Raw genomic sequence first — 20,861 nt, 5'->3', positions numbered from 1 at the left:
ACAATTCATTTACAGACAGTTAAATGTTGTGTGCTAAAAATAAATAACATTATACAGCCTTCTGTCCAGCACAGCCCCAGTAGCCAGCATGATTGTCACATAAACCCTAACATTTTGAAGTCGGAGAAAGAAAAGTAAACACCAAGTTCCCTGGAAGACAGCGCCTGACATTTGACCGCTGTCTTTGAATGCACAGCAAATATGACAAGGTAAGAACAAGATTTAAAGGCCTATTTACAGGAATCGAGCACTGGTGGAAGGATACCATAAATAGGGTTTGGGCAAGGGAAGAGACAAGCTCAAGCTGGATAGCCAAAAAGAGAAAAAGCCAGGAAACATGAGTTACAAACCATAAAGCCAATGGTAAACAATGGGCAGAAGGCATTCCCTGGAAAGCAATCTGAATGTCCACAAGATGTTGTTAGTAAACGAGACAGCTGCACTGTCCGATAGGTTTCGACTTAAGAAGCAATGGCTTACCACTCAGCAACTGCTCAAACAGGAGTCTTTCACTGGTCCATACCATCACCAACTCTTAATAGGCTACTCATCTTTTAACTCTCAGAGGCATTCAACCTAGTCAACTAAGCCACCATCGCCCTTTTCGGCATCACCAATGCTGCACGGGAATCATTCAGATCACACTTTTTAACTGCTCTGTCTCTTGATTCTTGGTGCACGTCACTCTCCGGGTCTACACACCAGAGATAACCAACGAAGGCTAAGTCTTGGGCATTCTCGTCATCTTAATCTACCTCCTTGACATGGTCTTCACCTTTGAATTTTCCCTACACGCTTGGCACCCAAGTAATAATCTTCCATTCCTCACCCTAACTGTGAATGGAAATCTCTGACTGTCTTATCAGGTATTGGGTGGTTTATGCTCTTACTTAATTCTTTTTAATAGTAATAATCTACTTCCCCAGTTTTGTCACCCTGGTAATCTCACACACAGTCACTAAACCTGGCCACCAAACCCTGGCTCGCCAAAATACTTTTAACTTCGACTGCTACTTCATTGGTTTCCGCCACTGAGCATAAGACCCACACCCCGAACACACACACACAGTATAACAAACATTTCTTTGAAAGAAGGTGGCACTTCCTAGAACATCCATTCTCTTTAGTACTGCTTTTTCCCCATCATGAGATCAGACTACGTCTTCCGAATAGGTTTTCCTGTTGATAGAACCATCTCTAAAATATTATAAGATAGAATCACTTTCCACATGGTTGCACTTTGTAAATACACCTGCTTCCCTCACTGAATTCCACAATCTGTGATGTGCCACGTTCTCAATATTAGGTTTCTATGTTTATAACATATGTAACTTCTACATAAGCAATTTAACAAGAAATGGAGTCACAAAACACTCCGACTGCGATTTTCAGTTCAGGTTTGATTGTGGTGCTCAAGTCCTTTCTCCATTTGCAATAAATGTTTACCCAAGAGGACCATATCTAGTCCCCCTCAGAGTTCTGGTAGCTAAGAATAGGGAAGATAAGGCACTAATTGGCCTCAAAACACCCCATCCTTATGCCAAAAAGGAACTGCTCTAAGACTCAAAAATACAATAAACAAAGGCAAATGGCGTATGCTTGAATTAAAAAACTAGTGTTTTATTTACAGACACTCAGGATATTTACACTATGGAAAAAACACACAGCATGAAATTTGTCTAACAGCTTTAAACAGTCAGTTTTAAAGGTAAACTCACTTTAGTTTAAGGACTTCCAAGGAAATGTTTTCTTTAGCTATAGATCATAGCAAGGAATTAGGTTTGCATCGTCATTGCGCAGGGATTAACCTTCCTATCTGCACTATGGCTAATTCTAGCAGTGGTGGTGCAAGCAGGTGAAACTAGTGAACCCTGGTATGTGCCACTGAAACTCAGAACTTCATATGACATATGGTCCACCAAGGCCCTTCTGCTTGTATGTACTTTTAGGAGGTGATCTAAATTTGATAAGAAATCGGGGAAAACTGTAGGCCAATTTTTCTAACTTTTGCAGGTGAGAAAAATGATAACACAAAGTGAATTCCTAAGAAATCTGCAGAAAAGACCACCAAATGTGTGTTTAAACCCTATACGCAGTAGAGTAGGGGTAATGAAACAGCACTCTCCATTTTTTCTGCACTTCTATATATTTAGAAAGGAAGCTCGCTGTGATATGAATGATCATGGTCTTATTTTCACCGCCTCCCTTGTTCCATCCTTATTGAAAGGTACCTCTCCCACTTAGTAGTGATGCCTGGTTCTGTGCTATCAGGATACTTAGAAAAATGGCTGCATTTGAAAAATGGAGGTAGCACTAAACTGACTGGATGCTGTTTGAATCCGCACATTACATCAGGCCTGCACCATCAGCTCGGCAGTGCGTTTCTTTAGGCTGAGGGCGCCCACAGGAGCAACAGAACTCGTCAGAGGATTCTACGAAGGAGAAACGGTGGAATCATTGTAAACCTGCATTAAAAAAGCACATTTATCACTAAACAAGGGGAACAAGAGTTGCAACTATCTTTAGGTCTTGAGATCCTTTTTTACACCGAGATTTAGATAATTATGTTCTAATTCTCCTGGGGTCAAAGGAGAAACCTAATGGACATGAAAACTGTAGGGAACCTTGGGATGGGTCAAACCTTTACGACTCTCCCTCAACACAAGACCAAAACAACAAAAGCGTGGCTTGTGAATCCTTACAGGAATCCACAGGGAATGTACAACATTTAGGAGTTAAATAACATCCAAGATCTTAAAATAACGAATGGAACCCCATGCTTGTGGTGAGGAACAAGCAATGGTAAGAGCCACAAAACAGGCCATAATCCCCGGGCATAACAATCAATAAACTCTTTACTTTGTGCTTCCTTGTAAGTTTCCGTAATAATAATAATTATTTTCAATAAAAAGTCTGTAATGAAAAAAGGACAATATACACGGATGGGTAGTCTGGAGCGTGGCTGTTACTCTTGCAACTGTTTGGCCCTTGAGGCCTCAGCGTTGGCGCGTAGAACTGCCCCAGGGCTCGGGTATGGGCGCTGCTGGAAGAGGGGCCCAGCAGCTGTGGTATCTGCCCCAGTTTTAGCTTCGTTCCTCTTCGGCAGACCAGTGGACCAACTGCCGCTGGATAAAAACAAAGCAGAAAGAATCGTAAAATACGAGCAACCATCTGATGCAGCCATTTTGGTAGTATCATACAGACTACCATGAAGCGCAGTATGTGCATATCCACTTTAACCCTTTAAGCATCAGCCCGAAGCCACCCTATGTCAGTGATGCCCAAGTCTCCTTGGTGTCACAGGGCATACACATCACAGGTATCTGACATGGAAGAAACGCGCTGCTAGACTGCTGCTGCGTGCACTCTTGTTGACATATATTCAGCACTGGGCGGACCATGGGTATCCCATTGAAACAGACACATGGGTGGGCTAGCTGAATGTGCATTCTTCCACCAAGCTACCCACTGATCCCGTCTTCTGGCCTTGGACGAAGAGGGCTCTGTATTCCCTTGCCATACTGAGCCTTACTGAATCAAGCTCCCTACAGGGTAAGGCTTGGTATCCCTGTGTCAGCCCAGCCGGCCACCCAAACACATTTGATGGAGAAGGAAAATGACTTATTACCCCCTTGTCCATCAACTGAGGCTCACATCCCCTCTAACGGCAGGGTCATCCAAACCAGTGAAGCTAAGTCATTAGAGCAAAGGCTCTGTACACCCCTGTCACTAATCAAGATTCCTTGGAGGGGAGGGGGGGGGGGGGGGGGAAGGTGTCTATTGAACCAGTGTCCCAGAGCAGATATGCCTTGTACATTAGCTGAAGCCTTCTTGGTGATGTGCCCACTGGGCCCTGAAGCAGGAAGGCCCTGTAAATGACCCATTCTACTGGGGCATCCAGCTCTCTGTACTCGGCCCCCATTAGGGGAGTGGTTCTATCCAACTCGGCCACTGTTACCCGAAGACCGGTGAGCGACAGAGCAAACAGCCGGCTTTCCGATGCCAGTCCCATGACCTATCCTGTTCATACTGGGGGGAATCTTGTAGCATCTCTGCACCAATCTACTTACCGAGGAGCATCGGAGTAGGCGCTCGGGTCCATGGGATCCACCTCATCGTCCTTCTTGCTTCCTACGAAATCCACACAATAAAAACATAGCAATTTCAACTGATGAGATGGATGATTTTGAACAAACATCTATCTCTTTGTGCCAAGTACTGATGCGAGCAGTAGCCACAGCCACGGCAGATTCACACAGTTAACTCTCTTGGATGCACAATTCAGAGTGGTGTAGAAGTGAGGAGAGCAGCCTGCTTAGCCATGTAAGGGAGGTGTATGACCGGTTAATAGGGGTCCATGGAGCAATGCTTGATAGTCCTTATTCTCCCATGCTGGAGGCGATGGACGTTATCTACTGTGAATGAATATGTCTGCTTAGCTAAAAAAAACTCAGCAATCGAGTCATGGTAGCAGAGACAAAGCTGTGACTCTAACAGCAAAAGGCACATTAAGAGTAGGAGGGGACAAAAAATAAAAGACCCCTAGTTTTCAGCAATAGGCTGTATTTTTCTAGTACAGAGAAGCAATTTTTGTGACAATGGCTAAAATGGAGGCATGCAGGCCACTCTGCAAAAGGCAGAATGGTGGAGGCCAGGCTACATAGTAAGGCCTTAACGCATAGTTTCTATGCAAAAGAAATGAGAGGATGGATGGGCAACTGTAAATATTATGGGTATTCCCAGCAGCAAGGTTATTCTGTATATGGTTAAAATGTGTGTGGGTATGATAGTAAAATTATTGTTGTAATTATCCCACCTATCAGGTAAATGTTTTAGCTTCTTGGGTGAGATTAGCTAGTGGGACAAGTGATGTTGGTAGTCACTGCTGTCACTTCACTGCACTTTTAGGCTTTTTGCTATTAAGTTTTCAAAGACACCTGACAAATATAATACATACACCAAACACAAATGCAGTCATCATGTTAACACATGGATACTTAAATACCTTAAAACTGAATACGTTGAAATGTTTCTGTTATTAAGCAAATCTTACATTCCTAACACGAAAATGTGTGAACCATTGTTGCTTGCGATAAATGTATATGCTGGAATGTGCAGGACTGAGCATATGTTTACTACATTAGAATAGGTTTGCTACACAAGAAGTTTCTATTTTTGTGAATAAGCCATTTCAAATTCTCCCCATCCCAAGAAATAAAAAGATATGTACAATGAATGAAAGATGAACACTGGGAAAGAAGTTGAAGGTAACATAGCCGTGTGCAATTATCTTCGGATTATAGTCAAGATAATATTGTGAAACGGGAGAAGTTACTTGGCTCAAAGGACTGAAATTCATCTGGTACCGGAGAGACAAGCCAGGAACAACAAATAGGAAATTTAAACATGCATTCAAATACATGGTGCATTAAAAGAGGTAACGGAGGAGGAAGGGGACATTACTGGTAATACCGCAGAGGTTACTGTACGTACACAAGATCTAAAGCAGCAAAGGAGATGGGATATGCCTGCTAAAGAGTGGCTAAGATAACAAAGGAGGCCTAGCTACTAAGGTATCAGAGGCACAGGGACATAACTACTTAATTAACAGAGAGGAGAGGACTGTGTTTGCGCACATAATTGGTTGATTTGTGTTTACTTGAATGCTGCATTTCCATGTGTGTTATCCATAGGCTTTTGATGTGAAAATCAATAAAAGGGTGTATTTTAAAAAGTTAAGAGAGATGTGTGTAGCCTTATGGCTAGAGCTGTCGACCTCGAAGATGGGGAACTCAGAGTCTCGGCAATGACATCCTGTGATTGTGGGCAAATCGCTTCATCTCCCTGTGCCTAACACAAATTAATGTGTTCTTGTGTAACAAAACTGGTGCTCATGTAAAGTGCTCCGATACCTGATATCTTCGGGTCTAGTTTGCGATATATAAAACAAAAACAAAAAAGAGAGAAGAGAGTACTGACTGCTAATGCGGCTGGGAGAGGAGATATCTGATGAGATATCAACGGGTGACAGCTACTAAATATGTAGTAAGGCGGTTAAGGGGGACATATTTGCAAAATACAAGGTAAGACAGCAGAGAGCAGTATGGTACACAACTAGTAAGGTAGGAAAAGAAGGAGCATAACTAGAGAGAAAGGGTAGATAGCTTGCAAGAAAAGGTACATGACTAAGAAGGTAACCAAGGAATGGGGTGGCAAAACTGGAGGCAGAGATGGAGAGACATATCAGGTGAGGGAGTGGAGGATAAGATAATACATAACTTGTCATAAAAGGTATTTAACAAGGAAGGTGTTACAGGAGGGAGGGTACATAACTGATATGTAGTAATAGAGTGGATGAGACAACTGCTAAGCTAGCAGACAGGCAGGACACGACTGCTAAAGTAGCACAGGGGAGTGAACAGAACTGTCCGAGGGAAGACAACAACTGGTGAGGGACAATGGGGGATATATCTGGTAAATATCTAGAAAAACCGCAGAGAGAAGTCTGGTGCATATAACAGGTACGGTAAATCATTGTTTCAGGTTATTGTTGCATGTCTTTTTTAAGGTTTGTTAATATTAGCATACTTTATGTTGCGTTATGCACTATGCTACTTCTTAAAGGTTGCATTTATGGGATTAGAGTACACAATTGAATGCCTTTGTGGCATTATGCATGCTTGCAATATTCTATGTTTTATTACGCATGATGTCACTTTTTATGATTGCATTTATAAGACTCTAGTATGACATTTTTGTAAATTTTCTGTGGCACTATGCATATTGGCACTTTTTAAAGGTCAGAAAATTATGCATTGTTGGAAGTCGGTAGGTTGAGCTCTTAAAGTGTTTCATGTAACAGGCTGGAGAATCAATATTTTTTACTGTATTATCTAGTATTGTTCTTATCATTGTCATATGTCATGTGGACCTCCGTTCCATATCATAATAAATTAAAATTTGTGATTTGAAGTACGTTAGAGAAGCAGAGTAACGTACATAAAAAGGAAAATAAGGGGGGGGTGGGGGTAATTGGGAAATTCAAAGAGTTACAGAAGACATTGGGTAAAGTAAACGAGGAATTTCCAGAAATCTTCTAAAAAGGCAAAATAGAATAGCTGGGTTTTAATTATTAAGCCATTCAAAGGGTCCATTATAAGTTAGCCCACTAACATCAATATAAGCAAGCAGAGGGGGAAAAAAATGCAAGGACCCACTATCCTAGTTGAAGCTAATGGTCGGGTAAGACAGTAAACCCAGCAGGTGATGTGAGGGGGAAGCCAGACTAAGATATGGCCACTAACGTGGAAGGTGAGAAAAATGAGGTAAGAAGATACCAAGCCCCAAGCAGAAAGGATGGCGGAGAAAGATTAGCCGAGGGTTGTGATGTTTACCTTTTCTCCCTTTGGAATATTGTGAGGAGTCCTCTCGCCGATGAAATCGCCGATCTCGGATGTCACTCCGATCCCTTACGTCACCTCGCTCTCGAAGATCGCCCCGTTCTCGTACATCGCTGCGCTCTCGCACTTCACCCCGTTCTCGTACGTCACCCCGTTCTCGCACATCGCTCCGCTCTCGTACGTCGTTCCGTTCTCGTACGTCGCTCCGTTCTCGTACGTCGCTCCGTTCTCGTACGTCGCTGCGTTCTCGTAGGTCGTTGCGTTCTCGTAGGTCGTTGCGTTCTCGTACGTCGTTGCGTTCTCGTACATCACCCCACTCTCGTACGTCACCCCGCTCTCTGACATCCCTTCGCTCCCGCTCTTCAGTCCGTTCTCTCACTTCGCTCCACTCTCTTACTTCGCTTAGCTCCTCTTTCTCGAGGGGATTTTCCTGCTCCTCGTCTGACTCTGCCGCTGATGGGAAGACAAAAGTTACAAAAGAAACATGGAGTTCACTTTTTTCATGCTATTTGCAACTTTCTACTCGGGTGGAAGCCAACTGGCAACCAATCAGAAAAGATCAAATGATTTGCATGACCCAAACTCTTCGGGATGGCTTGTAGGGCCATGCATCCCAACATGTGTTCTAGCAGGTTCTCTTTCTCGATCCCTCCATTATCCCATGACCATCTCTGTTAGGTACTGAAGCATACTTGTTACTGAAAGTAACATATCAGCTCCAAAACAGACCATTGACACCATGTACCACCCTATGAGAGGCAATGGCAGACCAGTGACACTGCCAAGCACTGATAAGAGTTAATAACAGGCAGCACCCCCAGCCCGAAACATTGTGAAACTGCTACAATTACCATAAAGTTACCAGGTCAGCCTCTGCACGGATAACTAAGTCAATAGCAATGAAGTCATTTAATTCCAGTTCACAAAACACTCCCACAGAAAAATATGTTGTAAATAAGAGCAACAAAAACCCTTAAACCCACTGATCACCCCTCTCTCTACGGATCTTAACACTATGTGCCTGCAGATTGTGCTGAATCTGTAAAGGCTGTAAAACTATATGCTTTAAACCATATTGCCTTTACCCTGCTGCAGTCAATCTTTTCCTCTAACACTGGACAATGATAAGCGGTTGTCCATGTTTAATCCCAGAGTATGTGGGAAGGAGCGACATAATATCTGCAATGACAGTCGCAGATTTCATGGCCCTCAATGGTCTTTATTCAGTGTTTCAATTCATACTTCCACCATTGCTAAGTGCTGTAAAAGGCCTTACTATTACCCAAATTAATGGCACTCAGTTTACCACACTTGAAAGCACGGAGGCTGAGCTAGTCTTGCTGAGATACGAACGTGAGATCTGCAGCTCTGACAGTGTTGAGCGCCAACTCACTGAGCCATCTTGTTGGCACATTAATGCAAGCACATTCTGCACTAGGATAACAAATTGTGTATTTAATCTGATTTAGTTATAATCTGATAAGCATTGTTTAAAATATTTGCTTTGGATTCTTTGAACTTGCGCTTGGAGAACACCTGCTTTAGCACCTGTTTTTAGGTCGATTCCACAAAGTTTAAGAAAACAAAACCAGAGCCTGGAGAAATCAGGTATAAATCTGCTGTATTTATTCACAAATACAAAGGGGAAGACGCCTGGTGACTCATTCAGGAAGTTCTATGTATTTAAAATGGGTATTCTTATAAATGAGGGATGAGCCCCCCTAAGATGAATTACCCAGTTCATGTTTCCTACAAACAAGCTTGACTTCATTGTGGCCGCACTGAGGAATAGGCACCCTCAAATTGTACATTAGCTTGCACGGTTCTCACCTTTGAATTTTTTTGCTGGTTTGGCTATAACCGGCTTTGTGATAACAGCACTTGGGTCGTTGGGTGACAGCCATGAGACCAGGTCAGTCTCCACATTCCAGTAATACGGAAGTCCGCTGACAGAAGAAATAAAGAAAGAGTGAGATTCCATTCCGCCTTCTCTCCCCAAAGCCAATGCTTATACATTCTATGACGCTGCGCTTTATAGAACAAGATTTGCAGTCACATCAGGAATAAATAGCAAAGGCACAATATGTCCAGATTTTTAAACGCAACTTTATATAGCAATCATAGTGGTTTCAGCCAGCCATGATGGAATTTATCTAAAAATTCCTAACGAGCTCATAGTTTCAAGGTATATGGGTACCCTACAATACTAAAAAATAAACTCAGAACACCAAAATAAACAGGCATGAAATAAATGGTAAAGCAAAGAGGCTAGCCAAAAAAGGTCTTCAAAGACAATGAGCAACATAAACTGATGATGGGCGGAATTCTGAACATTGTCAAACATTCACCCTCAGTCACAGATCTGGGATAAATCTATTGTTTTTTTGCTCACCATGCCAACACAGTTTGGACCCAGCCATATGCAAATCAATCTTTACCCTATGCCACTGGATTCAAGCTAGCCTGGCTGATGGGGGATGATACCCCAGAACAGGTCCCAGGATGCTTGTTGTAGGTCCAGGGAGGACCTAACCTGGCAGTTTAGGCTGGACTGTTCCCATGGGGAGCACAGTTGAGAATGATTTGAATATGGCTGGGTCTAAACTGGAATGGCATTGTGTGCAAAATATCAATGGATTTAGGCCCAGATCTCTGTACTGGGGTGAATGTCTGACAATGTCCAGCATTCCATTCATCATCTTTTTGTGCTGCTTCAAAGACAAGGAAGTATGCTCAACTTAATTTCCTCACTTGCTGTTCAATGGTGCCCTGTGTCTTTTACTATGAGGACATTTCAAAACGTTAAAGGGGTCATGATTTTCGAGGACACATTTTATTCCAAGTTTACAATCTAGGATTCTCTGGGCTAACATGACACTGTCTTAAGTTCTAGATAGTCCATGTTATGCCAGAAAAAGCAACCTTGGAAAGTCCAAAGACACTCATTTGACACTTGAGTAACGCGCTGCATAGTCATTGGTAGGTAAGTGCTCACCAGGCAGGATCTAAGACCTTGTACCAGTTTGGTGGCAGGTTCTCCACTCGGGTAGCTTCATAATCAACATGGTCTTCATCATAATCCTCCGCTATGATCTCCTCTTCGGGCTCTAAAGGACAAATTGGAAAAAAATATGAGACTCGACTCACTCCTTCATGCAGACGTGGGAAAAAGATGCACCACAGCAAATGTTTTATAAATAAAAACACACTGAACGTTCTATAGTGCATCATCATCCAGACTATAAATATTTACAATGTGGACTTCTGAGGCTGTATCACTAAGACTACTATTTTGGAAAAGTCACTTTCTCTACCAGCTAAGGATTCTTGAAAGAGCATTTTATCCTGAAGTTTGGATTAAATTATTTTTACAGGGTTTAAAAAGCAGCTCGTGTTTCTATTATTGATTTAATAACAAACAAAAAGATTGTCCTATGTTGATATTTAGCCATTTTACACAACACTTAAATGCAAATACTGATTATTCCTCTCTCTATCAATTAAAAGTTAAAAAAAATATGGAATGTGAACAAGGACTGTTAAAGCAAACCCAATGAGATGATGGATGGAGTGCTGAAACATTTTAGACACTCACCGCCAGTCACAGATCTGGGTTGAATCCATCATCTTTATTTAGCTCACTTCGCCACCCCAGTTCAGACCCAGCCATATGCAAATCAGTCTTGACCCTGTGCCTCATGGGAACAGTCCAGCCCGAAATGCCAAGCCAGGTCTTCCCTGGACCGCAAACAAGCATACGGGGACTGGTTTCAGGGTAACACTCCTCATCAGCCAGGCTAGCTTAAATCCAGTGGCACAGTGAGCAAGGACCCACGTCTGGGCGTACCCTGCCAACTTAGGGCAAACACAAGGAGATGATGGATGAAGTGCTGAAACTTTTTGGGCACTCACCCCCAGTCACAGATCTTGTTTAAATCCATCATCGTTCTTTAGCTCACTTCGCCACCCTAGTTTATTAATAAAAGTAAATATGATTCCACTATCAATCAACCAAAAAAAGATTTCAAAAAATAAAAGTAGTATGAGGGATTACAAGAGGTGCTCCACGTCGTAAGAATAAATAATTACGGATTCACTAGTCACTTGCCTGCAAACGTATCAGATATATATATATTCACTGTTTGGCCACTGAGGTGGCCAATTTTGAAAGTAATTAATTATTCTACCGTAATTTTTTTCTTCCGCTAGTATGGGATCACTCATGTTATTTCTGTTTTTGGAGCCTACTTTGTTAGTTGTACTGTGAAAGACATATTTTGACATATCAGTGAATTTGCATTCTCCATTCAATTTTTGTTCCGACTAGCATATCAAATAAGCTTTCCGTTATTCCGTTTACAACATCGGTATGTCTGATGCTTTCAGTATATTCTCCGTAGTGACTTGGGCACAGGAAACCCTATTTATTTCTAAACTTGTAGGTTCTGTTGACTTCAGACAGCTGCAAAGGCAGACAGTCTTGTGGCTAGGTACACGGATGTCATATTAGCGGCTATCAGTAGAGTGGTGCGGGTAGAGCTGGGTTGAGGAAGGGGCAGTTGGTCTCTGTATATTGACCCTTATTACTACTTTGAGAGCAACCCTCCATTAACTCCCAGTTTGTTGAGAATCTGTTCCCGATTTTAGGGAGAGAAAAAAGGCTAGTATCATTTGAAGTCTTGCGCCTGGTAAAATCTTAATTTTAAACTTTAAACCACTGTTCTCCTCAATCTCTTTCAAAATCCTGCTACATCTCCCAGGTATTTCCTCCTTTCACCAGAGACCATCAGCATATCCAAATCTCCTTTTATGGCTGCAATAATCTTCCCATCCAGGAGAGTGAGAGGCCCCTGGATAGATGCTATGGGGGTTGCCATCGGAAGGGGTCCTTACTTTCACCAGGCTTTGACCTAACATATGCAAAATTAAAAGACATGGAGGCCACCTTACACCACCTACAGGTTTCTATGGTGCAATCCAATAATATCACTAAGAAAAACAAACAGCATGCCATATGCTGATTTTTGTTTAAGAACAGCATTAAAAAACTTCCTTCAGACTCTTGTAAAGAGTACTCACCAGCATCAACATGTTTCAGAATCCCACGCTTCGCCAGACGGGCCTGAAGGGCCAGTGGGAGAGGCATCCTGAGTCAGGGCTGGGGAGAGAGAAAGATGGGTATGCTGTGCAGGCAATCAATTTACAGTGAAATAACATAACAACGCCAATGCACTCTCCATACCAACACCCACGCCAGTGATCCTCATTGCTTGTCTAGAGACATTTCCCTATTATAGTACAGAGGCCCACAGATCTTGGTGCCAATGCACCACAACCCTAATATGTACTGATTCTGCTGTCCAAGTGCTAAGACCCACATATGGCCCTGCCAATGCACCCCAGGGCATACATGAAGCATCCTGCTACTCCAAACATACATATGACAGCGGACCCCATGCTCAACCTGCACCTTTTTCTGTATATCCCAAATCTAGGAAAAATAAAAAATATTCAAGGAATGTGCACACATTATCAACACCTGCTGTCAAGGTGTTGTCCAAAAAGAGGGCCTACATAAGCAAAAACATACAGTAAGGTGCACCAAATAACACTTAATAAGTCAAGGTCAACAGCCTAAAAAAAAACAACTGATTTCCGATTCTTGTGTCAATCTTTTTATTTTAAACGTAGATTCAAATGTTCCTTATATATATATGACACTCAAGCAGCCAACGCGTTTCGTCCAAAGCTGGACTTCTTCAGCTAATTGTTTAACTTTGTAATTTTGCTTTCTTTGCAAACTTAGTAAGATTATACATATAAGGGGGTGGGTTTGGTTTGTTTTGATACCAGACATGTACTTATGGTCCGGTGCTGTAATGTTCTAAATATTAGGTCTTTGTGGATTTATAAATGTTTGCATATTTTGTGTTTGCATCATGCTACTCCAGTACCAGACTGTGCACAGCTCTCTGCCAGGTCACCTCAATCCTGACATCTGTACCTCTTCTATGCCGTCACCTTGACGCATGCATATCTCTACCAGTGTACATTAAAAGACGTGCAAAACTGCATGACTTTTCTCACAAATTTCGTAACATCCAGAGAACACTTTCCAAATTTTAAGAGGTTGTCAGAACTTTTGAAATAAATTACAAGCTTGGTGGCACACTGGTACAGTAAGTTAGAATGACTAATTGGAGTCTCTTCTGAACTTTCCTTCACTTCAATGCTTACATGGTATATCAAATAGCAAATTACTCAAAAATCAACAACGATGCACTGACAATCCAGTTTTCTTTTTGATTGTATCTAAGGTTGTAGAGTATTTTCCGGCTGATACCAGCAACTGTTGTTGCTACAGCAAAATGACTGATCAGCATAAGAACAACACTGATGAACTGGCCCAAAGCAGGGGATTGGTAGACAAGTGATCTAGTGCAGAAATGCACAACCTCACTCCCTGACCTGCAGTTTTATTACTGGGCGGCGCAACTGGTGACGGTTAATCACTGGATGTATCACCCCCTGACGACCCAGCGTATGCTCTTGATCGTTACCAAACTGATCGCTACGGGTATCTGGGGGCCCTGTACACCAGTGATAGGAAACATAAGAGGAGATTTTTTGGACCTACCCAGCATACATTAGAGATATGGGGCATAGTCAATTCCCGGTTGGGGTGGGCGGGAGTCCTCTCACAGGCGACACCGCTATGGTACACCCAGAAACTGGGTATGTTGTGCCATCGGCCCGGGTTTGACAAGTGGGACCTCATAGGTATCTCCGCGGTGAAAGACCTGGTGAAGAAGGGAGCTGTACTAACATTCGGTGACCTTCAAAAGCAATACTATTTGGCTCAAGGAGAAATATACAGGTACTTACAGATTAGGCACGCGATACGGGCGGCTTTTCCGTCTCTCAAAGAATTACCAGAGTCGTCACCACTGGAGGACCGTTTACTAGATGGGCCTCTCACTTCAAAGGCAATATCTCTAACATACAAGAAGTTGATTAATAACCTACCAGACACCTTTCCAAAGCTCAGTGAGCAGTGGCAGGACGACTTAGGTCCGATATTCCACGAGGATTGGCAAACGGCTCTTATGTCCCACCGAGAAGCGGCCATCACTCTCAGATTCAGGCTGATACAGATGAAGATACTCCACCGATCATACATAACAGGGAAAGTGTTGGTGAAAATAGGAGCTAGAGCTGATGATCTTTGTCTGAGGGGATGCAGAAAACAGGCCACATTTTATCATACGCTGTGGAGCTGCCCAAACATATGTGCCCTATGGGAGGGAGCCTCAGAACACATGCAGGCGGCCTTGAGAAAGGAAATAGTATTGAAGCCACAACTGGGTCTGTTGAACATTTGGGAGGGGACTGGCCTCACGGAAGTCGAACAGCAATTCACAACACTGGGGTACACATTAGTGAAACGAGAGCTGGCGAAGGGTTGGGGGGGAGCGAACCCTCTGCTCGTTACCCCATGGGCAAAAGAAATGGATAGATGCATGCTGGCTGAAACTGAGGTTTTTAAGGCTCGGGGTTCCCCAAGAAATGGGATAGAAAGTGGTTGCAATGGAATAAATATAGAGGGATCCATGTGTGTTACCTTCTGTTGAAATAGAGATGCATAGACATGCGGAACGGGAGAGTGCGGTCTGTGGTACAATGTAAACCAATGTCTGCTCAATTAATATGTTTAATATCTTGAACTTGTCGTCCAATCATGTGTGTTTGGCTGTACTTAAAACCAATAAATTAAAAGTTACAAAAAAAAAAAAGAAATGCACAACTTCTCACTAGTTGTGATGTTCTGCTGTCCTGTGCAAAACTTGACTTAGCCAAGCAAATGCTGTGAGGCCGATATTTTAATATTCTATATCAGAGTTTTGAGAGCTCCACCCAACTCGCTAAAAGCCAGTCTTAAAGAGATATTTGAGACCCCTGGAAACCCATGGCACCGGCAAGTCCAAGACACAATAAATTCTATGCAAATATTAAGCAGCCATAGAGTTGAACACTATTCACTACACATTCTGAAAAAAAAGCCACAGACAAACAGCTGCAAATCACCTCCTACAAACAGGACTTTCGCTCTCTAAAATCCACCAACATTTTAGCCCCTTAGAATAATTTCTATGTACCTGGGAGGCTGCAACCCACTCTCACAGAGACTATCAATTTGCTTAGCTGTAGAGACATTCTTTACATGCGCCTATTAGGTCTCCCTATGGCGGAGTTCAACTCATGGGCTGGTCTGGGAAAGGAAGGAGCCTGCAGACTCTGTAACTACAGGCGAGAAACTTGGCTTCGTCTTTTATGTTTCTGTGTATCGCTCAGTGCCCACAGGAGGCTCCTTTTGAAACCAATGTATATGATGACAGAAGTCCGTTCTTGTCTAAAGGCCTTGTCACTGTGCTTCTCCAAATTGGATGTAAGGAATCTTTCAAGATGAAGTAAATTAATTAAATTATTTAACAATCTTCTTTGCTGCTCCCGGAAACCTGCAGCCTGCTATCTTCCTTCACAAATGAATAATAGACTACTGCAAGAAAAATTCCTGTAACATGAACCATGCATGCAAGCATCACTCAGGGCCAGCACAGCATCACTCAACGCCAGCACAGCATCACTCAATGCCAGCACAGCATCACTCAACGACACCACAGCATCACTCAACGACACCACAGCATCACTCAACGACACCACAGCATCACTCAACGACACCACAGCATCACTCAGTTCTTCTTACACATTTTAATTACAACTTCTCAGCATGCTGCACAGCAGCCATACTTCTCTACAGCACAGCTTAGAAACATTGGCAAAGTCAATAGCTCTACATAAACACTTAAAAGGCCCCCCAGTGCATAGCCAATAGGTCTCGCCTTTCAGACATTATAAATGTTTAGTTATCCAGCACAATATCCATCAATTAAACAAGTGTTGCATAGCTATTCACTTATAAGGTCCCAAAAGCGAGACATATTGGCTATGCCAATGCTTGTTATAAAAAGCTACCAATGTTTTTCTTATCTATCTATGTCTTGAATAGGTGTCGTTATTTCTTCTTTTCACATAACTATAGCAATAAAGAAAACCTGAAACCTGTGCAAAACTAATCTCTGGCCTCAGTCCACAGCAGAGTGCGGCCAATTAACATAAAACCCTAGCCACTAATAATGCTCCCTCCCAGCTAGTTCTAGGAGAGGAGCCAAAGATGGGTGGGCCCAATCACACGACAGCCCCCACCTCAAAACCAGAAAGCATCAGTCCACACGAACCTACATTTATTGAACTGGTGTCCATGCATCTTCTTGAGCAGCCCTATGGTCAACCTGCTTACATGATTATCATGTCCATTTATACAACATAAAACCACAAAAGGGGTAAGCAAATCATATCAGGCCCCGTATGCCTCTATTTATCAACTTCAATCGCACACCACCCTAACCTGAAACCAATCCAAGTTAGCCAACCTGCCCCTATGTCCCGTCCCTAAAACATCCAGATCATAGCACTTCAGAACGGAAAATAAACAGTATTCACACTCTACAGAAGCCCTTCAGGAGCTGGTTAATCACAGATTCAATACACTCACTGTGACTCTTAACGTTGCTAAAAGACATTCAGAAACGTAGAACCAAACACAAACAAAAGTAAACCCAGAGCAAAGCCAAGCCAAAGAGGAGCATACTCTTAACACTGTTAACATACCTGTTATACTTGGATAAATGTTATCCCATGCGGTGATCCTTAAATAATCTATAAATGGGAAATGCAATGCATACAGAAATCATTTTGCATGAAGCTTGTGGGGGTATACTGTAGTCTGCAAAGCAAGGGATTGTTTCGACAAAGGCGAGCGATAGCTGTGAAGAGCATGTCTATAGCTCCTCTCTGGAAAATGCACCTCTCACTGTCTCCTCTTAATGCACCTAGATGTCTTCCGATATCAAACTTTCTCCCAGTCTGGAGGTTGAAAGGAATGGGTTGCAGAGTAAAGATACCAAGGCACTTAGCTACACATATTAAAGGTTTTAGGCAACCTTCCACTCTCAAGGATCACAATAAGCCTTGGACGAACTTTTTGATCTTGGTGTTCAGTCCGGTTCCTATCTCCAACAGAAGATGATGTTGTTTCTATACTACAATTTCTTCAGGATGGATATCGGAAGTATACAATAAAAAGAAGGCTATCTCTTGGGAGCTCATTCTGCAGGGATTAAGGCGCTCCAAAGCTTTAGGGGCAGAATTGACGAGGATCTAGTATGGTGGTTACTGAGCACCTTCTCTGTCTTGAGACCAGGGGTCCATCCTGTGGTTATTCCTTGGAATCTCCTGATAGTATTACATTATTTCCAGGGAGTATCTTTTAAGAATCTTTCCTCTATAGATTTGATATACTTGTTTAGGAATGTGGAATTTCTAGTGACTATTATATCTGCCAGAAAAATTGGGGTTTTTATTATGCAATCTCCAATGTTTAACTATGTTAGGTGTTGGTTTTATTTTCAAATCTGACTCTCTTTCAAAGGTGAACTCCAGGGTGCATAGGAAACAACAGATAACGTTTTCTACATTATAACAATCTTCTAGAGAATTTTTTTCTTGTTATTTATTGGATGTGATACTTGCTGTATCCGTTTATCTGGAAAGTTCACAGACTTTCAGGAGGTATTACAATTTGTTTGTTAATTTTGGCAGGCCTAACCAGGGACATAAAGCGTCCAATATATCCATAAGTCGCTGGATTCGTTGCCCTATTTATTAATGCTTATACTTTAGCAGTAATCCGGATTTCAGAGGGGACAGGGCAGATCCACTAGAAGAGTTGCAGCATCCTGGACCGAAGTTCGGGGGCTTCCATTGACAGAGGTCTGTTGCACTAATATGTTAGGTTTTGATGACATCTGTGTAAAGCACTACAGAATTGAGAATTTTGGGGCTAAAAATCTTTCAGTTGCTTAAAGATCTTGAAAGTGGCGGTTTCAAGTTAAAATTAACATATCTAATCACTAATTGAAGGTGTTCCCTCTGGATAATATACATGTCTAATGTTTTAATGCATCTATATGGCCAGGTTGGCCTTAGTATAGCTTTTTGTAATAACTGGGATTGCAACAAGGGACGTAGGGATAATGACCAGTTACATACAGGTAACCTTTATTTCCGACCAACTTCACTCATGCTCCAAATATCGCCTCTTTGGCTCCCACTTTGTTTTGAAAACAAGCATCGACTATAATTATGCTCTGCTCCAAGTAAACATCAATCTGGCTCCAGTCACAACTTCCCCTTGTTTGTAGTAGTTTCAACACCTGCTCTGCCTGAATCACAGCAGCTAAAACCCTCTTTTCCCCCAAAGTTTAAACTCCCATCTGGTTGAAATTACAATTCCCTGCAGCCGCCAGCCTAGTCCAGCTCCAACAATTTATGGTATCTATGACATTGTGTGCAGCCAAGGACTACACTGTAGCTATTGCAAAGCACCTAGGTCCTAGACAGAGGGATGCACAAGCTGTTCTGAATTCAGTTTTAGCCACCCATGCTCACGTTCCAGGTATATTTCTGCCCTGGCTTCCCCTCAAGTGCACCACCCTCTCTAGAGCCTTAGAGGTGAAGTGGGGGTTGTTTCAGTGTGATTCCACAAAAGTCAATGGAAGTGCACATTTTGAGGGTGTTGATAGTTTGCAGGGAGGTCAAGCTGAACTACACAAGAAACATGCTGAATCTGCGACGAGGGTGACATTGAGCAGTTTGGGGTGTTATGCCGTTGATATCACTGGAGAATACGCATTTTACAGGGAGATGCTCCTGTGTAGGTGTAAGGGGTCATTTTGATTATTTGAGGTGTGCAAGCGAGTCCAATGAGTAGATGACACCCTGCAAATGGGGATGAACTGACTGATAGTTGCCAACTCTACCTCGAAAGCAACTCAGTTTCAGGAGAGAAGAGGCTGCGCTCCAGCGTCTACTCGGATTTGACTAAGCTCGGGTTTTATCCCAGCCTCTTTTTACCGCTCCATAAACATATTTAACCCCAACAACCCCCATCCACACGCACCTCTCCTCAGGCACTCTTCCAGGCGACTAGGAGGAATCCTTTTAGCTCCGCCCCTTCCGGACTACACGCCTCTCTCACTTTCAATGGCGGTGCGTTCCTAGCCTCGCTCTGAGGCCTCTTCGTTGCACTAACTGACCTGGAGCGTGACAGGCCTTGTAACCAGAGAAGTTAGGTCCCCATTTACCGGGTGCCGGACCCCTTAAAATATGGATACCTATGGGAGCTCAGGTTACTCAGACGGCACCGATTTTCTAGTAAACATGGAAATGGGACTTCTGAACTACTCATCGTAACCGACTCTAGGCGAAGTGGCCATCTTGGATTGGGACACAGTGCTCGAAGACACGAGCGGTAGAAACCCACCAGTCATGTAGAATTGCCGTTGTATATTCTGCATTTGAGGCCGTCGCTTCTGTTCGCGAGCGCAATGCCCAAACGTAATTTGCCATTTATCTCTTAAAACGTGTAACGTTCTTGCTATCAACTACCGTTTAAAAATGTCCACCGTGGAGTTGTATACGCTTTAGTTTCTACATGTGCACGTGACAAGAGCTGTTACAACGTCACACCGCAAAGGAGGTGACACGCGGGGTCAAGGTTTTCTGTCCTGTTTCAGAGAAGGCTGATGGGAGCAGGAGATGGAGGAATATGCCAGAGAGCCCTGGTAACTATCAGTGTTGAGGGGAATGGAGGGAGGCAGGGGCTGTAAGTCCACATTTCGAGGGTACGCACCTTTCTCTGCGGGGAGAGGCGCTTAGTGAAGTTCTTCCTCACAGTGGGGGTGTACTATAACTGCTGCCCTTACCTAGACGATAGTGGAATATACCCTTCACCAAGGGGACAAGTGTGGAACCTAACATTGTGAGAGTGTGGGGGGCTATGTCTCTCTCCCAAAATGAAGCGATGGACTCTGTTCCTCAGTCGTGGATATGACTACAATGAAATATTCCCCTGGAGTACTAATACTTTTCTTCTACACTGTCCTACCTATTAATAATTCTTGCTGGTCTACAAGTGAGAATGGACCATAACTGTAGCTGAGACACCTGAATATTCTATCACTATGTACAATTCAGATCTTTTCTCCTCGTGGAGTCTTCCCGCAAACCTACATTTATCACTCCTAATAGTCTCTGCCTAAGGGTCTGTGCTAATCCATGTTAGACTGGTACTTTTAGGACAAAGCCGGGTGTCAGTTTTTTTTCATGCCCTTTGAATGTGCCATTTTCAACCAGACCAGTAGCATGTGGTATGGAAGTCGAGCTGTAGTTTCACTTTTGTTGTAATACCAGTGGCTTGTAAAATGAATGCTCACGGCTTAAAAATTGTGTCCCAGTGACATGGAACAGTATAGGTTCCCTTTCTAAATGTCATCGAGACAG

General features: G+C 42.9%; 2 protein-coding genes across 3 annotated transcripts in view; one reads left to right on the top strand and one right to left on the bottom strand.

The window, feature by feature from the left end:
- Positions 1-1,599: 1,599 nt before the first annotated feature.
- PQBP1 (polyglutamine binding protein 1) lies at positions 1,600-19,616 on the bottom strand. Of its 2 annotated transcripts, none has more exons than XM_085629607.1 (7): positions 19,480-19,616; positions 12,480-12,558; positions 10,396-10,507; positions 9,231-9,346; positions 7,395-7,853; positions 4,071-4,131; positions 1,600-3,125 (listed from the first exon to the last, which is right to left on the bottom strand). In XM_085629607.1, exons 2-7 carry the CDS (start codon positions 12,544-12,546, stop codon positions 2,966-2,968), a joined length of 975 nt encoding a protein of 324 aa, XP_085485733.1. In that variant the 5' UTR covers positions 12,547-12,558; positions 19,480-19,616; the 3' UTR covers positions 1,600-2,965. The 2 variants fall into 2 exon arrangements, with proteins under 2 accessions (XP_085485733.1, XP_085485734.1); XM_085629608.1 differs by lacking the exon at positions 19,480-19,616 and adding an exon at positions 17,130-17,174.
- The window catches only part of TIMM17B (translocase of inner mitochondrial membrane 17B), a 37,293-nt gene continuing 35,978 nt past the window's right edge, over positions 19,547-20,861 (top strand). The window contains exon 1 of the mRNA XM_085629610.1: positions 19,547-20,143. Within this exon, the coding sequence (XP_085485736.1) occupies positions 20,118-20,143 (26 nt within the window). The 5' untranslated portion in view covers positions 19,547-20,117. The remainder of the gene's footprint in view (positions 20,144-20,861) is intronic.

This window comes from Triturus cristatus, chromosome 10, assembly GCF_964204655.1.
Source record: "Triturus cristatus chromosome 10, aTriCri1.1, whole genome shotgun sequence".
Lineage (NCBI taxonomy): Eukaryota > Metazoa > Chordata > Amphibia > Caudata > Salamandridae > Triturus > Triturus cristatus.
Note: the sequence above shows the minus strand (reverse complement) of the source record. Positions and strands in the feature narration are given on the sequence as shown.